This window comes from Citrus clementina, unplaced genomic scaffold, assembly GCF_000493195.1.
Source record: "Citrus clementina cultivar Clemenules unplaced genomic scaffold, Citrus_clementina_v1.0 scaffold_7, whole genome shotgun sequence".
Lineage (NCBI taxonomy): Eukaryota > Viridiplantae > Streptophyta > Magnoliopsida > Sapindales > Rutaceae > Citrus > Citrus x clementina.
In genome coordinates this window covers 14,064,242-14,087,742 of record NW_006262075.1, presented here as the reverse complement: position 1 = coordinate 14,087,742, position 23,501 = coordinate 14,064,242, and the positions used below count along the sequence as shown (strand labels likewise).

The 23,501-nt window shown below is 31.9% G+C and overlaps 2 protein-coding genes, 1 long non-coding RNA gene and 1 pseudogene across 3 annotated transcripts; all 4 read left to right on the top strand.

Moving 5' to 3' along the window:
• The first annotated feature begins 260 nt into the window (after positions 1-260).
• LOC112096810 lies at positions 261-1,334 on the top strand. The gene is made up of 3 exons (XR_002904636.1): positions 261-458; positions 767-916; positions 1,025-1,334. It is a non-coding gene; the product is annotated as an uncharacterized LOC112096810 (long non-coding RNA).
• Positions 1,335-1,368: 34 nt separating this feature from the next.
• LOC112096809 lies at positions 1,369-2,370 on the top strand. The gene is made up of 2 exons (XM_024180703.1): positions 1,369-1,517; positions 1,818-2,370. The coding sequence occupies exons 1-2, from the start codon at positions 1,431-1,433 to the stop codon at positions 2,172-2,174; spliced, it is 444 nt and encodes a 147-aa protein (XP_024036471.1). The 5' UTR covers positions 1,369-1,430; the 3' UTR covers positions 2,175-2,370.
• Positions 2,371-9,602: 7,232 nt separating this feature from the next.
• On the top strand, positions 9,603-12,036 carry LOC18035799 (annotated as a pseudogene).
• A 6,028-nt stretch (positions 12,037-18,064) lies between these two features.
• Positions 18,065-20,187, top strand: LOC18035818 (protein RAE1). Its single transcript, XM_006427507.2, has 4 exons — positions 18,065-18,472; positions 19,155-19,241; positions 19,350-19,427; positions 19,524-20,187. Exons 1-4 carry the CDS (start codon positions 18,413-18,415, stop codon positions 19,671-19,673), a joined length of 375 nt encoding a protein of 124 aa, XP_006427570.1. The 5' UTR covers positions 18,065-18,412; the 3' UTR covers positions 19,674-20,187.
• The last annotated feature ends 3,314 nt before the right edge of the window (positions 20,188-23,501 follow it).

Sequence of the window (23,501 nt, the reverse complement as noted above, 5' to 3'; positions counted from 1 at the left end):
TAATGAAGGCAAAATATGTTTCGTTGCTCAAGTTTTTCCACAACAAACACTTGAATCAGTTGCAACAAATGAAATATTGCAAAAAGTTATGATTAGCGAGAAAATTTGTTTTGTGCTCTCAGAGTTTTTTGCAACGAGATTAATTTTGTTGCGCAAAGGTTAACAAAAATATTAAATTAATAAATGAAAATATAAAGATAATATAAAAGCAAACATGACTTTGTGGGAGGCTTTTTAATTTTTTATTTCCGCGCCCTTTATTTAATAAACCGCGTGCTAACCGAAGTAAAGTTTCCATCTCCAATTTTTTCTTAATTAAAATATTGCTTCTAGAATATTTCCACTTTACTCTTCGCTTGTTTCTTTTGCCCTGCCATGGAGTCATTCTCTCTACCCAAGCTTTAAGCCATTGAAGAGTTGTACTAGGAAGGCACCACTCAAGACAACGATTTCTTCAAGTAAATTTAGTTTTATTTTATATATTGGCCTGTTGAGTTTGATTTTGTTTAGTGGGTTTTGCTTTAATTATTTATTAAGTGGGTCTTTGTTTCAATTTTTAATTTGTTAAATTAAAGTTAATGGATTTTTCATGGGTTTTTCATGGTGAAGAACCCGAGTTTGTGGACAATAGTCAAATGAATGTAGGATCTATGCCCAGTAATAGGATCTTTCATGTTATAATTTCTTTGACAAAATTATAGTTATCTTGATTTATTTTTATGTTGATTATTAATAAACTCTAATGTATATTTTTAATAATTACTAGATGGGTCCTGGACATAGAGTTACCAAACGTGTAAGAGCAGAAATTGTTGTCGCATCTACAATTCCCCAATCTCAGCCTGTTATGCCCAGCCAAGAGTTTGTGCAAGGTGTTGTTACAACTCTAGAATTTGGTATTTAAAGAGTTTAATTGGTAGGTTTTGTTTGATTGACTATTAGTAAGTACTTATGATTATTAATATTCTTCATCTGTCATTTTTTTTAATTATAAACTGAGATATCTTTTTTTTCCTAAATTCAGTCAAAGTTTGAGATTGATTTGAACTTACCACATGTTCGTCGATGTGTGAATAACATTATGGGTGGGAGATATCGTGATATGAGACATTGGATGTATGATCATTACTTGGATTATCCATCCTTTGAAGAGGCACTTAAGCATTCATATCCAGGCATATGTCCAGATGATTGGGCTTGGCTTTGTCATAACATTTACAATTCCGCAAGTTTCCAGGTCCAATGATATTCATATTATGAACTTTAAATTGTCCAACTAGTTGTCAATATGCTTGTATATGTATCTTATTTTCCACTGTTATATTTTTTTAATGTAGACTCAATCTACCAAAAAAAAAGCTAATCGTGCTAAGCTCCCATATGTCCATTGTGGGGGATCAAGACCTTTTGTTAATTATCTTGAGGATGACATGGTTGATGGTGAAATAGAATTATTTCGCGTCACTCATTTCAGCAAGACAAAAGGTTGGGTGAATGAGGTGGCACACTTAAACCATGTAAGATGCTTTGTTGGAAACAAAATTTTTAATTTTATTATTTCTTATCACCTACATACTGTTGATGAAAGTTTACTCATTGAGTTTTTTTTTCTTAATTTTTCTTTCATGCTCTAATTAACTTTATTATTTGAAATATCAAATAATTAGATTTATAAGTATAACAGCAAGTTTCTTTTTTTTTTTCAATTTATACCTTAATACAAATTAATTCCGTGACCAATGGATTAAATTTCAACTATTTAATTAATAAAATTCTTTTTTTTCTTCCTTCATTTACTAACAAAGCTTTATGTATAGGACCAAATGGTAGAGATACAACAACAGCAACAAATAGATCCTCAAGAAGCAAAACCACTAACTCAAAGGGAAATATGCATTGAAGTACTTGGAAAGAAATCAGGCTATTTTCGAGGACTTGGCAACGGACCACGCCCAACTTCAAACCATGGTGTTGATACTTCTGAGGCTGACAGATTGCATGGTATTATATCTTCACAACAAAGTAGATTGGATTCACAAGATGTTGAGCTTCAAGAACAAAAGAAGACTATTGATCAATTGGAGTCCAGATTGTCCCAATTTGAGGGTATGATGCAGCAATTTTTTTCTTCTCAAGGATCCGTTTTTCGCTTTACAGATTCAGCTACTCAATGATTACTCATTTCAATGATGTCCTTAGAGTATCTTGAACTTGTTAGTATTTTGAATTGGTCATCACTTGATCTTTTTGGTTACTGCTGGTGCATGTCATATCTTTAAGTATTTGGAGTTTGGAGTAGTTGTAATTAGAGATCGTTTATAATTTTTGCTCATTACATTTTTGGGATAGATGACAATCCACTTTTGTATTTGACTATCATATGTGATTCTTAAAGTCAGTTTTGTATATATATATATATAGCTTGGATACTGAATGGGCCTTTAACTTTTAAATTAGTTCAATGACATTAATGATTTTTTTGTTAGATTTCTCAACATATATTTCTAGTTTATTATTGTCATGGTGGGGGAAAAAATTGGTATCTTTCCCAACGAACTTGGTTTGCTTCCTTTTATACCATGATATTATTAAAAAAAATTGTAGTATTTTTTAATGACAAAATTGATTTGTTTCTAAAAATATTTAAATATTTATTGCAAATTTGTAAAATTTTCAACATAAAGAAACAAAGTAGTTTTGTTGCCTAAAATGATCTTAGCTAACAAACACCTTTGTTGGTACACGTTTTTTTTATAAAATGTACTTTATTTCTTAGCAACAAATTAGTTTTGTAGTAAATAACTATATAGAAACAAAATAATTTTGTTGTGTAAAACTGTTTAGCGCAACAAAAATGTTTGTTGCCAAATTATTCTCTAAACAAGTTGAAGACTCCTTCACAACGAATCTGTTTTGTTGCGAAAGGAAGTTTGAGGCGAGAAATGTTTTGATATGTTGTTAAACATAGAGGGCGACAGTGCTAGGCCGACGACCGGGCCGACAAGCTTGTTTTTGTAGCAATAACCTATGGCAACAAAATTGGCACTTTAGGCAACAAAATCTTTTTGTTGCAAAAAGCCATTTCTGTTGTGGTGACCCCCAAAGTTTGGGAAAATAGTCACCGACGTTCCCAAGTTTTTAAAAGGAACACTAAGACCCCATTTTGACTATAATACCCTTTATCTCTATTATCTCAAAAAAATTGACTCTAATGTTTTATAATAAATAGAAACATAACATATATAGATGTGTGTGTGTGTGTGTGTGTGTTAAAATAATTTCAATATTTAAAAAATATTTCATTATTTTACAATCTATTAGATATATCTTATTTTGTTAAAGTAAATAATGTATTAAATAATAATAATTTTAACATTATTAGTATTTGAGAATTTTTTTTTATTGTAGAATGTATTTAATGCAAATATTTATTTAAAATCTGGACAATAAATGAAAATATAATATTAAAATAAATATAATAATTTACATATTAAATTTATTAAAATATTTTAATATTGTTGGTCTACTACATAGATTACGTTATTTGTATAATATTTGTATTTATTAAAAATTTTAAAGTCAATTTTTTTTGGAATAATAGAAGTAAAAGGGATAATGGTCAAAAGATGGTCTTGGTATCCTCTTTTTGAAAATTTAGGGGAGTTGGTGGCCATTTTTCCATACCATGTGGGTGTAGATTTCCTTTTCCCTTCTACTTATTATAAAACATTGTAATAAGTTTTTTTGAGTTAATAGAGTAAATGATATTATAGTCAAAAAAGGGTCTGTAACTATTTCTCCAAACCTTGTGAGAATAGGTGTCCGTTTCCCCAAAAAAATAATAATAATAATTACAACAACCACCGTAATAATTGAGACAGATAGTACTTGTTAAAATATAACAGTACAACAAAATATTTACAAAATTAAATTGTTGACTAAAATTATTTGGAATAAGAGCCATTTTCAATATGCTAAGTGTGGGCAAAGCATTGTTGTAGTGTAAGAAAACCAAATCAATTTTTAGCATGGATTTGAATTCGATGGCAAGCCAAAATCTACACTCTATATATACATGTGTGTGTCTCTGTGTGTGTGTGATAATCAATTATTTCATTATTTGGTTATAGGCTGACTTCTTATGTTGTCGAATCTGCAGTTGTACTTTGTTAAAAACTGATGTGTTGTATTATTTTGTAATAATTATAATAATATATTATCTCGAGTGAAAAATCAATTGATGCAGCAATGTTTCATATATTTGTGAAAATATATGTTTCCTTCGGCCTGTGTCAACCTTTGGCAATAGACGTCGTAATCTTTCCCGATTAGTACACTTGATGCATATTTTTTAATTTGAAGCTGAAATTTCAAGTGTTTTTAATGATTAATTAACAATGGCGAAGGAAACCAGGAGCACAATCCAAATCCAACATGGATCCTGGATCTCTTTTGAAAAATATCACTATTGTTAAGTGATATAAGACAACCTACTTTGTATAAAAATATGCACTAATAAAGTTTCCACGAAAGATTGGGATCACAACAACTCAGACTCTTTAGACAATATATATACCCATGGTGACATGATCCTCTTGGTGCACTTAAGCTTACTAATAGACCTTTTATACACTTATTACAAATTTATAACATAAATTGAAATTATATATATATATATATATATATAATAGTTTTCTGGTAAGAAATTTTAAAGTGCGGGAAACTTCGAAAAAACTTTAAAGAGACAAGTTGGAGGGAGAAAGACAAATCATACAACTTAGTATTGCCTAGGTTAGTTGTGGTTCTGGATTTCCTTGGTTTCTTACTTGGTGCTTCCTTTTGGTATTCGTCACGTTTCTAGGGGCTTCAAAGGGCAAATGTAATGGGTTTCCCAAAGTAAGAAGGTTCCTAAAAATCTCTACTTTAGATACGTGGCACTCCATCATAAGTTTCAGAAATTAACCATCAACAGGAAGTGTAGAACTACTCTATTTTCTTAGCTTCCTTCATCCAATAGCGAGCGTATTTAACAAGATCACACAAGATATTATCTAAAAGTGCTAAAAAAAACAATAAAAAAAACATAAATCATATTACATAGAAAAACTCGTCCTTAGCAAAACTGCCAAGACCAACCCTAAAAAAAAAAATCTAGTTTTATTCTTTTCTGTTACATCCATAATCAACTAGAGGACCACAAATATAATAATGAATAATATATATTCTGCATAAACTAACTACAGCAATATCTATCAAATTGATGTTTCAGAAAACATGTCCTATATTATAAAAAAATAATAATAATATGCTCTTTTTGGTTATTCTTTGTGAGGATAAAATTGCAACTATAAAAAGGGGAAAACAGGGGTTTGATATTGCTGAATTTGATGTAATCAACTATATACTTACGGATCTTTGAAAGCAGCCAAAGACCAAGAAAGGCTGTCATGGTTCATGCACATTAGAACTATAGTTTCAAAAAAATAAAATAAAAAGTGGTTTGAAAGTTTCGAATTAAAAAAATGATTATACGGCATCTACATGTTGCTACCAGCCTACGACTGCGTGCCGGCGGCTGCTTTAGCATTGGTCATGGAAAAATGATATGCAGACTTTTAGGGTAATTTTAAAATTAATCAGATTAAATATTTTTAACTTTTGTTAATTTTTGCTTGTGATAGAGATGGGGTTGAAGTTGGTGGCCATCCTACGAATACTAAAGCAACCCCAGCCTGGTTGGAAAATATTGACACCAGTAGTCAACACAGGTAACTTGTTTGTTCCCTTCTCGAACATTAGTTGACCCTTCAAAGACAAGGCTGCTTCTACAGCCGCCTATCAGGCAGCCTCCACAGACCGTGCCTGCATCCCTCGATCATTGTCGTCGGGACGGTTATTCTTTTGTTCGTGCTGTCATACCATGATAACAAGCAAACTGACTCTGATAACAACTGACGAAACGAAAGGTAGGAAGTGTTTTCATCATCATCATAGTTAAACAAAAAAAAAAAAAATGTAATTCAACAACCGTGAGTATAAAATAGAAGCCACAATGTATACTCAATAATAAAACTCCTGTCATTTGTTATTAAATACACAACGATTATTAGAAGCATAAAAGAAACACAAGCATAGAGAACGGTTTTGTTCTTCTTTTCCATTTGTTGACTGTTGGCTGTCTGGCAGACGGACGTCTTCTAATGGATGGTGTGTCAACTTTAGTGTGTCTGTTGCCGGTAGCCCTGCATACGAAGCCCATGCCTTTAATTTAGGGAAAATATTATTTACACACAAATTTGTAAATAAAATAAAATGAGGACACTTGTTCGAAAAGACAAAATTAATAAGAGTAATGATGGAGTCACCATCACTTATACAAAGAAATGTGTACAAATTGATCTGCCATGAAGAGATTAGTTATATAAAACTATTATATGATTATTTAATTAAAAAATAATAATTGTTATCACTTTTTAGTCTATCTTTTCATGTCGCATAAGTTTGGCACACTAATTTATAAAAAAACTATTTGTAATTTTATCATTATTGATCAATTAATAAAGTGAATTAGTTTATCTTTCAGTGATTTTGTGCATTTTTATGTGTAAATAGTGTTACTAAAAAAAAACAATGACTAGTAGAAAACTGGAAATACATATATAAAGTGTACTAGAGATGATATAATTTTACTATTTAAAATAAATAAATAAATTCTAGTATCTATGGCAGCTTGTGCTTGTAGCCCGGTGGTATGAGGCTCATTCTCTTCAATATTAGTGAGAGCAGATTTTTGAGCTTTTTACTTATCTAGAGTCCTATAAATTTTAGTGATTTAAAATTGTATATATCTCTAAAAAATTAAAAAAAAAAAAGATTTCTCAGAAAAAAGAAAAGAAAAAAAAACTCTAGTACATAAGTTTGCATTGTGTTGTTAGACTTGGAAAAGTCTTGACAGTGATTGGATAGACTTTTATTTGTTTAACAGTTATCAGTAAAGATGTTACTTCTGATAATATATTTTACCAATTATTTATAATCAGCAAAGATGTTACTTCTGATAATAAAACACTCATTGATTTAGAAAAATTAATCATTTGATCATCGATCTCAATGGATTGCTTTGCAATCTTCATTATTCTTGTTTAATTGCTGCTGTCTTCTTGATATTAGCATCCACTTCTCATTTACATATCTTAACTAAAGCTTTAATTTCTTTTAATTTCTCCATACTTCAGGCGAGGATTTGATGATTTGCGATTGTGTGAGAAGAAAGCCATGAAGCAGATGTGGAGGGTTGTTATTTTTGTGGGAATTATTTTTCAGTGAGGACAATTTCATAAAAGTAATTTAATAATGAATCAATTTTATAAAGTTTCTTAATCTTGTTTAATAAGAACTGGAGTTAATCTTAAATGTTAATTGTTCGTTTTGACAAACATAGTTCTATGTGTATGTGACTTTTAATTTCTGTTATTTCCTTTTTTCAGATGTAACTTTGAACATTATTATAAAATATTGGTTGTAGAAATTTTTATTTTTAACTAAATGATATATTTTTACACTTGCCCATTTACTTTTTCTTAATAAAATTATAATGATTATAGACATTAAAAAATTAAATACCACATGCATTAAATAATGAATTACTGAAAAATTGTTTTATAAAAAAACTCTACCACATATATTTTCACTGTTCTTATATTTTCAAACAAATAACTAAACATATTTTACTGTTTTTATTTTTTATATACTGTTTAAAAAAATTACCGAAAGCCTCTTCAATTTGGGAACATCACATCAAAAACATATTTTACTTCTTTAAAATAAATATAGAAAACACCAATTGGAAATTAAATGATACCAAAGGCACCCTTAGTGACTGCAGTCTCTACTGGAGTTTTTTTTTTAATTTTTTTTTAATCTCGTTATTCTTGGCGATCACTCTAGCAGCATTTAACCAAAGCATGCATCCAATTTTTTTTTTTCTAGCTGATCCTTCTAAGTCTTGCCTACATTGATTAGTTTGAACTTTTGTAAAGCATCAACACAAAAGCTTATACGATTGATAGTGGTAAAATGAACATAAATTTGATTTTTACTCATTCATTATTTTCATGCGACATCATTTTGTTTATCAAAATTGGTATGAGAATTTTTTTTTTTTATGTGTAATCTGAATCTAAATTAAAAATAAAATAAAATAAAATAAGAAGAAGAGAAGAAAGGAGATTTTGATAAAAGGGTAATCGACAAAGTCATTATCTAAGCGACAATATTTTGTAGGGATGTTTGTGAATCGGATTTTGCGGATTAAACATCAATTCATATTTGATCCACGATTTTGCAGATTGTAAATTTTTAATCCAATCCATGCATCTGTGGATTTGATGTGGATTTGACCCAATCCATATCCAATCCACCATTTTGCGGATTGGTTTGTAGGCTAAAAATATTTAATTCCGTCCTATCCATGAACAAACTAACTAAAAGAAAATTAATATAAAAATTATTTTTCTACCGATCAAATTCAAGATAAAACAAGATTAAAATAAATTAATTGCTTAAATAAAACTAGAAAATACATTCAAAAATTTCAAAATACAGCACACAAAAAAAAAAAAAAATATCTCATTTTTGTAGATCAGTATATGAAAATTAACTGCTTAGGAAGTTATATTTGTTTATTTAATTATTATTTTTAGATTATTATCAGATAAGATATAATATGATGTTAATGCAACTATATTCTAACTTATTTATTTATTAGTAAGTACTAATGTCATATTCACAAGTTTAATTTTTTTATTAAATAAATATTTTTTTGCGGATTCGCGGATTTACAAAAGTAAATATCCAGTCCACCGACTGTGGATTTCCAAATTTTTAATCTAATCCAATCCATCAATCCACAGATCGGATTTGTACGGATCAAATATATTGAGCAGATCGAATTGTATTCTGAACACCCCTAATATTTTGGTCATTAATTAAAATATAAAAAAAAAGTAATTTTAACGGTGATTTTATCACTGTTTTTTTTTTTTTTTTTGCACCCTCTTGTTGAAAGCACGGGTTCTAATTTGTGTTGTAGCTGCTTCTAACTCATTCCCTTGAAAAAGTAATATGTCTCTTAGTCCAACAACATGTTACGAATCTTCCCTGTGCTTTCAAAGTCCATGTGAATAATCAGCACATGTTTACGACTCTTCCCTGCTGACCTGAAGTCATCCTTGGCTTTTTCCTAAATGCATGAATTTTACACGTCGCAACATTTGGAATAATCATTTGATCGATCTCAATGGATCGATTTGCAATCTTCATTATTTTTAATGCCTTGGTGTCTGCTGTCTTCTTGATATTAACACTCACTTTTGGTTTACTTAGAGGAACTTCAGCTCCTTTTCTCGCCTTGTTATCCTTGTCGATTGTTCTGGCAGCAGTGGCCATTCTAGGCTTGATTTTCTATTGTGCGAGGAGAAAGCCTAGAAGCAGAGGTAAAAGCTTCTCATTTAATTGCACGATTTTGAGAGTTGAATATACGTACATACACATACATAATGTAATTAAAACTTTAATTTCTTCACCATTCAGGGGAGGATTTGATGACGCTTGATTTGGATTTGAACCTGAAGGCCAACAACGTTAACATAGAGCTTCCTGTAAACAGTAAGCAGACAAAAAGAAGCAAAAAGAAGGAAGTTGATCAACTGCCCTTATTCAGTTTTTCCAGTGTTTCTACTGCAACAAATAAATTTTCCGACGCAAATAAGCTCGGAGAGGGTGGCTTTGGACCTGTTTATAAGGTACTACAGATATCATTTTCTTTGGAGCAATAATTTCATTTTTAACATAACTATAAATTTACCATCTTCAGGGAGTGTTAAAAAAAGGAGATGAGATAGCTGTGAAACGGCTTCCAGGAAGATCTGGACAAGGATTGCGAGAGATGAAAAATGAAGCTTCGGTGATAGCCAAGGTTCAGCACAAGAATCTTGTTAGGCTTTTGGGCTGCTGCATAGATAAAGATGAGAAGATTCTGATCTATGAGTACATGCCTAACAAAAGCTTGGACTTCTTTCTTTTCGGTTAGCTATTGCGTCTGGTTCTTATTCTTACATATTCCTTACTTCAAATTTTATTCATACATTTGTTTGAACTACTATTTAATACAAACTTATATATCAAAAATTTATTTCAAAATTTATTTAAACTAGAATTTAGCCCATATTACATTTCCAAATTTTATTCTTTAATTTATTTAAAATAGCATTTAGCATTTAGTTTAAGATTAAATATCAAAATTTCATTCAATAATTTATTAAAACTTATACATAATATTAAATATTAAAAGATGCTGCATAGATAAAGATGAGAAGATTCTAATCTATGAGTACATGCCTAACAAAAGCTTGGACTTCTTTCTTTTTGGTTAGTGTTTTGCAATTTTTTCTTATTCTTACATATTCCTTACTTCAAATTTTATTCATACATTTGTTTAAACTACTATTTAATATGAAATTATATATCAAAAATTTATTTAAGCTAGAATTCAGCTTATATTACATTTCCAAATTTTATTCATTAGTTTATTTAAAATAGCATTTAGCATTTAATTTCAGATTATATATCAAAATTATTCAATTATTAATTTATCTTGAAATTGAATATCTAATATAATATTCAATAATTAACAATATAACTTTAAGAAACAATCATACTTTTTAAATAGTTTTTTTAACTTCCTTAAATTGAATTTAATATGATCGGGTCCAACACTAAAACAAACACAAAATATAAAATAATTCAATCTAATCCAATCCAATCCAATCTTAATAACTAGTCCAATCCAATCCTTTGTTTTGCAACAAACCTAATATAAAAGAATATTTTGCATTTACTATTTCATTTAGCTATTTTCAAGTTTAATGATTAACATCATCAAATAATCAGATTTAAAAAAATAAAAAAAATTAAGTCACTAGATCAAATTACATCAGATTATGTGGTCTACATTTTTCTTGTTTTCATGCATAATGACATATAGTCTTTTTGTTGTAAATTAGATCCAACCAAGCGAATGTTATTAGATTGGGTAACACGTGTTCGGATTATTGAAGGGATAGCTCAAGGGCTTCTTTATCTTCATCAATATTCCAGAGTGCGAATTATTCATCGAGATTAAAAGTTAGTAACATCTTGTTAGATAAAGATATTAATCCCAAAATATCAGATTTTGGAATGGCAAGAATTTGTGGAGGAAATGAGTTACAAGCAAACACCAGTAGGATTGTCGGGACATAGTAAGTAAATGACACAAATCAAAATTAAAGTGATTAATTAGTTATGCGTGAATTACTGATTATTATTAATTGATTGTTGAATTACAGTGGTTATATGTCCCCTGAATACGCAATCCAAGGAATATTTTCAATTAAATCTGATGTGTTTAGCTTTGGAGTATTGTTGCTCGAGATTGTAAGTGGCAAGAAAACCACTGGATTTTATCGAACCGACTCTCTCACTCTGCTAGGTTATGTAAGTAACAAAAGCTGTTGCACATATTCTTTTTATATTACTTAGGTGAAAATATATATGAATTCAAAAGTCATGCTCAGGTGTGGACACGCACAATGCGAAAACGTTTGGATTTTTGCACCTGACTATTTTTAAACTATTCTCTATATCGAGTGTAGGACTATCTAATAACATCGTATGGTTGTTTAGGCATGGGATCTGTGGACAAGCAACAGGACATTGGAGTTGATTGATCCAATATTAGAAGATGAATATTCCTCCAAGCATATGCTTTTAAGATATGTGAACATAGCTCTCCTTTGTGTACAAGAAAGTGCTGATGATAGACCCACCATGAATGAAGTTGTATCCATGCTGACAGATGAAGCTGCAGCATTATTTCCTCCGAAACAACCTGCTTTTTCATATGTAAGAAATACAGTCACTTCAACATCGTCCACGGGCAAGACAGAAGATTGTTCAATCAACCAAGTAACGATTTCACTTTTAGAAGCGCGCTAACTTTTGTTTTAATGTGTGTCGGGTCCTTTTTTGGGAAATGGTTGCAAGGATTTTTCCTACAGCTGCAAAAGATTATGCAAGTTAATTCATACAGTTTGGTTAGGTTGCTATAATTACTCTTCTGATCTAATATTTGAATTAAGTACACCAAAAGCTTGAGTGCTAGCTGTTATCCTTCTTTTCCCGTTCATTTTTTACCGTGCACGTGTCTTTCAATCAGTCATTATAACTAAATGTAATAATGCGAGAACCGAATTCAATCATAAGTTGGCTCTTCTTTGGACCAATAAAATCAGTATTAAATGTTAGCTCTAACCTTACAAGACTTTTCAAAGTCTACAGGTCCCGCAAGCAAATCAAAGTTGGTTTTGAAGCAAGGACGAATTGCATTCAGTCAATTATTAGATTTTTTTTATTAAAAAAAAAAGTGGAGGGATGGTCAAAAATCAAATTAATCTTTTATTTTCTATTTTCTCTAAAATTCAAACTTAATTAGGCGATCATCTAAATAAGAATACTTGAAAACTACTGGCTAAACTCCTGAGACTAATTATTAGATATTATATGGAGTAATGTCCCTGATTTTTATTGGTTCAACGGGTCTAATACTAGAATCATTCTGATCTGATCATGTCCTGATACTATCATGATTCTTGTATATAAAAAGCCAGGGAGGAACCATTATTTTCGTTCAATGGGATAAGAATCAACAAACTACGAACTTGTGGAGGCCAAAATCAACAATTTGTAAACCGAGGGAGTGAGAGTATAAGAACATATATAGAGTCCAAAGAAATGAACTAAATTTCAATTAATGTCCTTATCTTGCTATGAATTATATAATTATAATTACAGAGAGACACTTTTAAATAAAATTTGGACACAATATTCTGACCATTAAATTAAAGCTAAGCAAGAATTAATATTGAAGTTGACATGCCTTTTTTAAGTTTTAAAAACCAACAAATTAATGTAGCAGATCTCCATATAATAAGAAATTATTGATCATATTTCTCTCTCTTGCTTAACATATTCTCTCTTTTATATATGCAAAATTATTTTGTCCATCAAAATTCGTACCAGAACATATTTGTTTCTACGTGAATATCTATTAAAAATAAAATAAAATAATAAGGAGAGAAGGAGATTTTGGATAAAAGGATGATCACCAAAATCACTATCAAAACGATTATGTTCTAGTTGTTAGTAAAAAGAAAAAAAATGACATGATTTGAATGGTGATTTTTATCACCACTTTGCACTTTGTTCAAATAGCATTACACGGGTTTTGATTGTTTAGTGTTTGCTCCTAACTCATTCCCTTAAAAAATCATCCTGATTTCAAAATCCAATAATTCAGGATTAATTTCTTTGTCCAACAACACGTTACTATTCTTCTCTTCTTTCAAATCCATGTGAATAATTAGCGCACGGTGCTTACGAGTGTTCCCTGCTCACCTGGAGTCCTCTTCGGCTGCTTTCTAATTAATTAACTTGGGCTACCTTTACTCTGCTATATTACATATACATTGCAACTTGCAAGTTCCATTCCTTCTCTGTGTTTCATTTCAACTACTATTAGACCCAATCATGAGATCAATTTTACTCTTATCATGGCTTTTCTCGATACCCTTTTTAGCCAATTATTTTGGGATGCATATGGTTTGGGTGTGTAGCCAATGTCAAGGTGATAAAAAATCGCTCCATATTTGACGTTGAAATAAATAGTTTATGTTTTATATTGAATTATAAGTAAATTACCTCTTGCAAAAATATGAAATACTGAGGCTGGCGATGTGCCTTGAAGAGCGATCTTTTATTAAAAAGATATAATGGAATTAACAAAATAGATATTAGAAGGATTTTTTTTTGGAAATTCTACATTCTTTGAAATGCTGATAAGAGAGAGTTTTAAGAGAACCCCAGACTTTTCAAGAGAGTGCTAGGTAGTATTTGGATTAGCTCATCCACACAGAATAAACATTCACAAGTTTTATTTTATGGTCCATTTTCTTATAAATTTTAAAAAGTTTTTAAGTCGATTATAGTGCCATTCAAAGCAACAAAGACTAATGAGGCTGCACCAATATTAATCTCAGCACAGTGAGTTCTCATACTGAACGCCGTTCCTGCTTTGATACCAACTATTAGGAATCTATTAATTGGTATAACTCACCATTAACAAAACCACAACTTGCAATAAAATATTGCCCATAATTCGTGTCTACGAATTTAGATTATTATTTTCACTCCAAATAGAATTCAGGATCACAACAAAGTTAATAAACCAACAAAAATAAAGTACAAAGACATGGTTCATAACCACCATCTAATCTGAAAAATAGATCAACCAAAATAATGTGTATGCACTCCTCTTCGCGGATTTCATTTTAAGGAATTTTCTGCAGTAGAAGATTTAGTAAGTTAGTAGATACCGTTAAGTCAGGTTGCTGTAGTAACTCATGTGATCTAATAATTTTCACTTGTTTTCTACCAGGGAAATATAAGACTCCTACTCTTCAATTTTTCAATCTTAACCTATTCATGTCTGCCAACATGTTACGACTCTTCTTTTCTTTCAAAACCGCGTGAATAATTAGCGCATGGTACTTACAAGTCTATCATGCTGACCTGAAGTCCTCCTCGGCAGCTTTCTAATTAGTAATTAGTTAACTTGGGCCAGCACTGCTATATTATATCAGTCTATATGACATATACATTGCAACTTGTAGGTTCCATCCCTTCTCTGAGTTTCATTTCGACTACTATTAAACCCAATAATGAGATCAATTTTACTCTTATCATGGCTTTTCTTGAAACCCTTTTCAGCCAATTATTTTGGGATGCATATGGTTTTGGTGTCTGGCTAGTGTCAGAGCGATAAAAAATCGCTGTTAATCCAGATGAAGTACAGCTTCATATTTGACGTTGATTCTACTCCACCTGCAAAAATGAGTCAGTGGAGTGAAAGCACCGATTGTTGTAATTGGAACGGAGTAGATTGTGATGAGGCTGGTCATGTTATTGGTCTCGACTTGAGCGCGGAACCAATACTCATCGGCAGTCTTGAGAACGCATCTGGCCTTTTCACTCTTCAATATTTGCAGAGTCTAAATTTGGATTTCACTCTCTTCTACGGATTCCCTATGCCATCCAGGTTGGCCAACCTCACAAATTTGACTTATCTGAATCTTTCTCAGTGTGGCTTCACAGGGGGGATTCCTACTGAGATTTCAAGCCTGTCAAGGTTGGTTTACTCTTGATTTGTCAGGTCGTGAGCCTATAAGCGGATTTTCCTGGAGACTTGAGATCCCAAATTTCAACTTTTTTCACAACTTAATAGAGCTTAGAGAACTGTACCTTGATAGTGTAGATTTGTCCGCCTCCAGAACTGAATGGTGCAAAGCTTTATCATTTCTGCCCAATCTACAAGTTTTAAGCTTGTCCGGCTGCGATCTTTCAGGTCCAATCAATCACTACCTGGCGAAGTTACGGTCACTCTCTGATCTGTACATGTCGCACAATGCTCTCACAGGCTCGATACCATAATCTTTTGAGAACTTGAAACAGATTGAGTCCTTAGACCTCTCAATGAACAACCTCCATGGGAAAATTCCTGCCCAGCTTGTAAGCCTAAATTTCCTATCGGTGCTAAATCTCTTATACAATAACTTAGTAGGAAAGATTCTAACAGGTACTTAGCTCCAATCATTTTCACCAACTTCTTATGAAGGAAACAAAGGATTGTACGGACCTCCTTTGACGAATGACAGCCAAACACGTCCTCCTGAGTTACAACCTTCACCGCCGCCAGCTTCAAGCAATGAAATTGATTGGTTCTTCATAGCCATGTCAATTGGATTTGCAGTAGGCTTCGGAGCAGTTGTTTCACCTCTAATGTTTTCCGTGCAGGTAAACAAATGGTATAACGATCTTATTTACAAAGTTATATATCGGCGATTCCGTGTGTGAAGTGATTTATATCTCTCCTTTTGAATAATCATGTAAGCTAGCTTTTGCTTTGCTCTTATTTCATAGATATTTGAGATTTCGTTTCTTCTCTGTTTGATGAAGTTAATAAAGCTGACAATAATTTGAAATAAGGGCCTATCTATAACTTTTACTGCCACAATCTTTATCTCAAAATTGGCTCCAATTTTGGCGCAATTCATGCACAATATATCTTCGAGAGTCCATACTAAATTAATATGTGCAAGACTGTACATGATTCCAACTCCAAGCTAGATCCATAGCCATTAATGATCATATTCCATTTGTTCACTTCGGAAGTTTCATAGAGTAGAAAGAAGAATTCAGAAGATAACTTTTGTAGAAATGAGTGAGTTATGAGTGCATCTAAGAAATAACCCCAAAAAGGCTTTCGGCCCTTGTGGCCGGTTGAGTAGTTTGTTCAAAATATTAATTTATGTTGTATTTAATTGTTGGAATGAGAGTAGGAAGCATGAATTCTTCCCAGTATTTTATTGCTTATTTAAGGAGGAGAATAGAACTCTTATTCGGTGGATCTCACTTATCTTTAGAGTAAAGAGTGGGATTCTCACTTCTATACGGGCCACTCTCACCTCTTCCTTTTTTATTCTTTCTTTATCAAATATAATAAATTTTGCATTTATTAAAAATAAAATATAATGAATTGGCATTTGATGTCATTTGTATTGTCAATTATTTTGAGTTATTGATATTGCACAATTTTTATATTGAATATAGTTGTACATAAATTTTTTGACTTTAACAATATTTTCTTGCCAACTTGCGTCTCAGTCATTAGCCAACTGGTGAACTGCAACTCTTCCAAGTCCTCTTAATTTTTTCTCTCCTAATTAAAAATTATGTAAAGATATGAATTTTCTCTATTGATTTTGTAGGTAGAACAAATAACCTTCCAGTATTCATAAGATAGAAATCTAGGTTGTGCTATATTAGAAATGATCTACATGGTCTATTAGTAGACATCTAATTGTATAATATATATTAATAAGGGGAAAAACACGTCTACACTTCCATTATATGGGAAAATAGTCACCAACACTCCTAAGTTTTCATAAAAGGATACTAAGACTCCACTTTGACTATTATACTCTTTATCTCTATTATCGCCAAAAAAATAGACTTTAAAATTTTTAATAAATAAAAATATTATATAAATAATGTATTTTATTTTTTTAATAATATTTTTTATTTATTGTAGAGATTTTAAATAATATGAATGAATTGGAAACGATTCTTCACAAGCAAAGAAAAGTTAGCCCTTACATGCAAGGAAAGACTAACATTTATAAAGAAGGAAAAAGCAACCTTCACATGGAAAGAAAGACAAAAAGATGGGGGGAGGGGGGAGTTTTAGTAGTAAATAACACTAATTAATAATTAGTAACAGTGACACCAAATATAATAAAATTACATGAAACTAAAATAAATTGAATAGAAACAAACTCAATATCAATTATCACAATGCAATTAGTAAGTGTTTGTTTGGTACGACTTATCGAATGGTTATAAGTATTTTTTTAATCCCATAAACTCAATCAAATTTTTTGTTATTGTTTGATTTTTTTTTTTTTTAGTAGAACTTTTCAATATTAAATAAGATATTTGGTATGTACTATCAAAAGCTCAAAATTTGAGCTTTTGACAGTAAATGTTAATTTTTTTTAAATATTAAAATGTTTAAAATATCGTTAACTTATTTGACAATTTTATTTCATTATTTTCATAACCTAACTTTAAAAAACTTACATATTAAAATAATTTTATAATTTTTAATAAAACTTTACATTGACAACCAAACAATTAAAATTTTTGCATAAAATCTCTATTTATAAAAATTCTAGTGATAAAAACCTATTCAAATAAACTCAATTTAAAAAGCTAAATATGACTAGAATTTTTTTTAATATTTAATTGTCGGGCTGAAGGATCGGAGTCGGACTTTCTTGATATACCCCTAGCCCGACCCCGATCCGGCTCAATTTCGAACACCTTAAGTCCTAATCCGACCCGAAGCCTAAAAGTGGAGCCGAAGCCTGGCTGGGCCGGGCGCTCACTTTTCTGCCATCCCTATCGGCAACGCAACTCAAGCCTTGCCTGGGTGGTCGTAGTTTTTGCGCAGTTAAGTTAACAGGCGTTGATTCAACGCTACGCGGGGTATGCGCAGAGTCTTAACCTACGCCCACTACATTTCTCCTCTGTCCTCTCTATAAATAGCTTTTCTCTTTGCTTTTCGTTTCCCTCTTCTTTCAAAATCATCACCGAATCAACAAATAATCTTTCACTCTGTCACTCACTAACAAAATATCACGAAACGATAAAAAATTAGCAAGTTAATAGCAAATTAACTGAACTGCTTCAAGCAATAATGGCTACTTTCGGTGCTGCTGCCGTTGCCACCAATCAAAACCCTAACAAGTCAATCGAGGTATACTTTATTTATTTATTTTCTTTGTTCTTTTTTCTTTCCGATAATCTTTAAAAATTATTTACCGTTAAATTTCTTGTCGGTTTCTTGTGTATGATGAACTTGGCGACTGTTGAATTAATGCTTATGATGATGTTATTAGGATTAAGTAGAAAGATATATAAATTATTTATTAGATATTTTTGTCAGGTTTATGCTTAATTGTTTGTGTTAATGTAAAAATTAATTGTACATTTTCGGATAAAGAATTTTTTTTTTAATGCAAAATAATGCATGCTAAGCTATGATCATTTGTTTGCTTGCTTTCTTGCTGAACGGATTGTTGAGAGCGAACCAATTGCTAAGCTTGTGATTGTGTTGGAGTTTCAGTGTAAAAGAACAGTAGTTAGTAAGTGAATCATCGGGTTTGCTAGTAGTGTTTGGAAGTTTATAGTGTGATTTTCATGCAGAAGACTCGGTCGGAATGTTAAGTTCATATTAGGTTAATGAAGATAAGTTTTCTACAATTGATCATGTAAAAGTTTGATGCACCAAATTTTCAAATGAGATAAATTGTTTCTGGTCATAGGTTCCAAATTTATATGCTAGACGTTGATATTTGTCATGTCGTTGTATGTGAAGTGTAGTTCTGTCATTGAAGCTGTTAGAAAAGGAGTACTTACGTGAAATTTTTCAATGGCAGGTGTCTCAACCTCCCAGTGATTCTGTTTCAAGCCTTTGTTTCAGTCCCAAGGCCAATATCTTGGTTGCAACCTCATGGGATAATCAGGTTTGCCCAATTGGTTTCTGTTCTTTTTTTATACCTTTAGTTATGCCTTTCTGTTTGTTGGTTAACATCCTTGATATTCTCATTCGTCTCGTTTGAATGCTTTCACAGGTAAGGTGTTGGGAAATTTCACGCAGCGGAACTGGTGTGGCCAGTGTGCCCAAGGCATCAATTTCGCATGACCATCCGGTAATCTAAAGCAAGATTTGTGGTAGTTAGAATACCATACTGTTGAATTTGTGATTGCTGATAATTTAACCTTTTTCTTGTCTTCCAAATTTGAAGGTCCTATGCTCAACATTGAAGGATGATGGAATTACTGTCTTCTCTGGAGGATGTGACAAGAAGGTCAAGACATGGCCTTTACTCTCTGGTGGTCAGCCAGTGATTGTGGCTATGCATGATGCGCCAATTAAAACAATACGGCTCCTATAAGCAACCGAACCCCAAGATAGGAGCCGAACGCCAAGAAAAGTAAGGATTCTCAACCATGAAAATCCCTGTCACACCTACAAATGCAAATGGTTACTGTTATAGCCTAAAGTTTCAGTATGCATGCATAGGTCGTATTAGTATGAATAGCAGAGACACAAACCAGAAGTAGAATTTTACATGAAATAAGAATTGTTGAAACACATGTGGAAGGCTTGTGATGGAGAAAATTGTGTGAAATAAAATTTGGATATGTACTGAAAATTGCATAAAAATAAGTACAAGATGCAGAGAAATGAAGAAAATATCCTCTGTTGCAGTGATTATATTTGGTATATAGTTAGTAATGTGTGTGCGCATACCAGTGTTGGGTTGGGATAGGATAAATATTATAATGTCCAAGTAATGAATGTAGGGTTACTAATTTTGTGTACACATGAAAGTTGGGTTGCAGTGATCTGAACCATAACTGTTTAAAATGAAATTGTGCCAATGGCCGCCTCGATAACTTGTAAAGTCGATTGATATCCATTGACAATTTGACTTCTTAGTTGTCCAAAAAAAAAAATGAAAGAAAGACTTATTGAATCTTCATCACTGCTGCTTGATGGTAGTCGCAAGAAGTCCTGTGCAGCAGCAGGAGTTGTGGCCGAATATAGACTGATCTGAAATGGTTTAAAAATGTGAAATAGTTAACCGAATGGATTGTTTTCCTTGTAAATCTTCTCAACTAACCAGCCACAAAGATTCCTCTTTAGCCTGACACAGTTCAGTTGTAACAAACTACCAAAGCCCATTTCACAAACAGCCACTCTTTGTTCATCTGTAAGTTGTGAAACTGCTGCAGCTAATCTATCTGGAGCACATCTTGTGAGGAACTTTGCCTTCCCCATGTTTGACTTCCCTACTCGTTTGGCCTCACTTTTGTACTGACACTTTTCCTTCGGTGGCAAATTCTTATACGTGGATCCAATTTCCGTTCGAATCTACAACACAATCATGGTAACCCAAATGACGCACAACTCCACCACTGCAATACCATAGTATCACAACCGAAATAATTAGTCAAAACCTATACTACCACTCAACTATTACTAAGTTATGATAATTTATTTATTTTTCCATTAACATAGCTTAGAAATATCTTATGAACCCATTGAGGCACTGCCTTTTTCTTCCCCCATCAATATGCTTGCATCATCACCAACCACTTCAGTTCCTCAGTTAATCTCACATTCCTTCTGCTTATTACTTCCCACCACATTCATTCCTGAAATTCAGTGACAGTTATTTCTTACCATCAAAATACGCTTTATAGCACCATATAAACACATTACTAATTCACCATATAAACACAAATACATATCAATTACGTTACCATCCCCAAACGAAACTAACAAAAACATTTCATATCAACTCCACAAAAAAGATATACAAATTCAGCTGGTGCATGTACCATTACCCCCATGTCATCAGCTTCATGCTTGTGATTCACGTCATTTAAATATTTGCTGCAATTTCACCTTTCCGGTTACTAATTTTCCACACATGTTCACTATAAACTTATTATGCAAACATTTATTATCTAAATTTAAATAATTCAGTAGGATTGACAATTGACATGTCACATGTCGGGTGCTTCTATTAAATTCTATTCCAAGGCACAGTCATGACTAAGCTCAAGAAAGGGACAGCAAATGCCGCCGACACACTCAAGTTACCGAGCATAACACCAAGCTCCTTCTCTATCCTACTGCTTTAAATAAGCCGTATTGAACTGTGCTAAATAATCCCCAAATAATTTCGATAATTATTGGCATCTACTCAATTTTTCAATCTTTTGTACGACATATATTTTGCAACCATGTATATGCAAAACAATTCATTATTCAACTGGGTTCAATATTTCAATTCAACCACTAACTACGTTGTTCAGGACATATCCTTAAATTAAATTTTAATTTTTTTCCATGTACTCCCAAATTTTCCCATTATCCAAACGAAACGTTAAATTTCCACCAGCCACTTAATCAGCGACAAATAATTCCTATCACTAATCTCAAATTCAAATTACACTGACCTTTAATTTTGTTAACCCAATCCCTTATGCTTCATTCAATACTGCCACGACAAGCTACAAGTCACCACAAGCCAATTCAAAAATCCCACACGAGAGCGCTGCCCCAGCCGCAGTTACACCTTGCCTGCTTCAATTTCCTTGCGTCCGAGAAACCGCAGTCATCGATCAAAATGGCCAATAAGGGTTTACAGCTCCTAAAACTAATCTTGTACAAAGAAGCTGGTTTGGATGGTTGCCCACTGTAATTGACTTTTACCCTTTTCAAACCTCGTCCCTTGGATTAAATTAATTATAATCTAACGGCTACAGTGGATAACGACAAAAAAAAGGGGCACGGTAGGTGGGGAATAGGATCCTCTCCTAATCCGAGTTCTACTGAGCTTTTAAAAATGTTCTGCCATGTGTTTTTTAGTAATAGTGCATGGATAAGATTGAACTTATTTTACTTTTTTATTTATTAACTACCAATCAGCAATTAAGTTATTTGCTCGCAACATGATCAAATAAGATCCTCTCATAATTTGAGCTCTACTCAGCTTTTAAAAATTTTCTGCCATGTGTTTTTTAGTGGTAGTGCATGGATAAGATTGAACTTTTTTTACTTTTTTATTTATTAACTACCAATCAACAATTAAGTTATTTGCTCGGAACATGATCAGATCAGGAGAGAATCCTAATCCTGGTAGCTGATCCCTAGTTGATTGGGTGCTCGAGTTTTTCTAGACTACTTTTTTTTTTTTTTACGAAATTCTTACAATTTACAAATCTACTAAAACTCTCAAAATATACTCTCACTAACATGCACAGAGAAATCTATCATTTTCTGAAAGAAATGAGTTTGTAAGACTCGAACCCACTCCCTTAACATATTTTGAGGATGCAAGTGCCATTATACTAGAAGCGCAAATGCAAAAATGGTTTCAGACTTGAAAAGTCAAAAGTAAATTTCCAAAAGTCAAGGTACTTAGAAGTTTTTATCGATATTATCACAAAGTTAATCTTACAAATTGTATACTAGACGAGTGATCTCTAAAATTTATAATTAATCTAAAAATTTTTAAGACTTTTTAAGTTAAAAAATAAAGAACTCAATAATTATTTTGAAAGATTCAAACGAAAATGAAATATGCCATTCAAATTCAGGCATTTAGCTTTGTTTAGATTTCAAGCCAATTCATATTTATTTAGATTTCAAACAAAAAACAATCGTCATACTTCTTCACCAAATGTCAAGTAATTAATTAATTTGGGACTTTGTCTATCTTTTCTAATTTTTATTTGAATTTTTTGAAATTGAGTCTTAATTTTCTACTGCTACAACTAAAGTTTAGCAAACATTGACTCTGAATTGCCTGTATATATCTACGTAGGTGCCAATTTGAAGATAAAGATTGACTCAAAATAAATAACAAATAACACTTACAGGTCCTTTCACCACAACTGAACTGTCTCGTCAGTCATGATAGGTGTAGACTTGGAAACTAAAAGTCTTCTATAGGTGGAGAAGTCTTGGATCTAACTTGTGATAGATTGTTAAAAAGGAGTCTATGACTATTTCAATAGATCTTATTTAGTTATTCTTTTCCCAAAAACTTATCGAAGCAAATCGGTCGATTAATGAATCAATGTTTATGCGTCGGCACGCTAGACTAGGGATGCCAATCTGGGTTTATTCGATTCAATTTAATGTGAATTAAATGAGTTTGAGTTTGAACAAATTAATTCGTCTAATATATAGGTAAATTCAATAC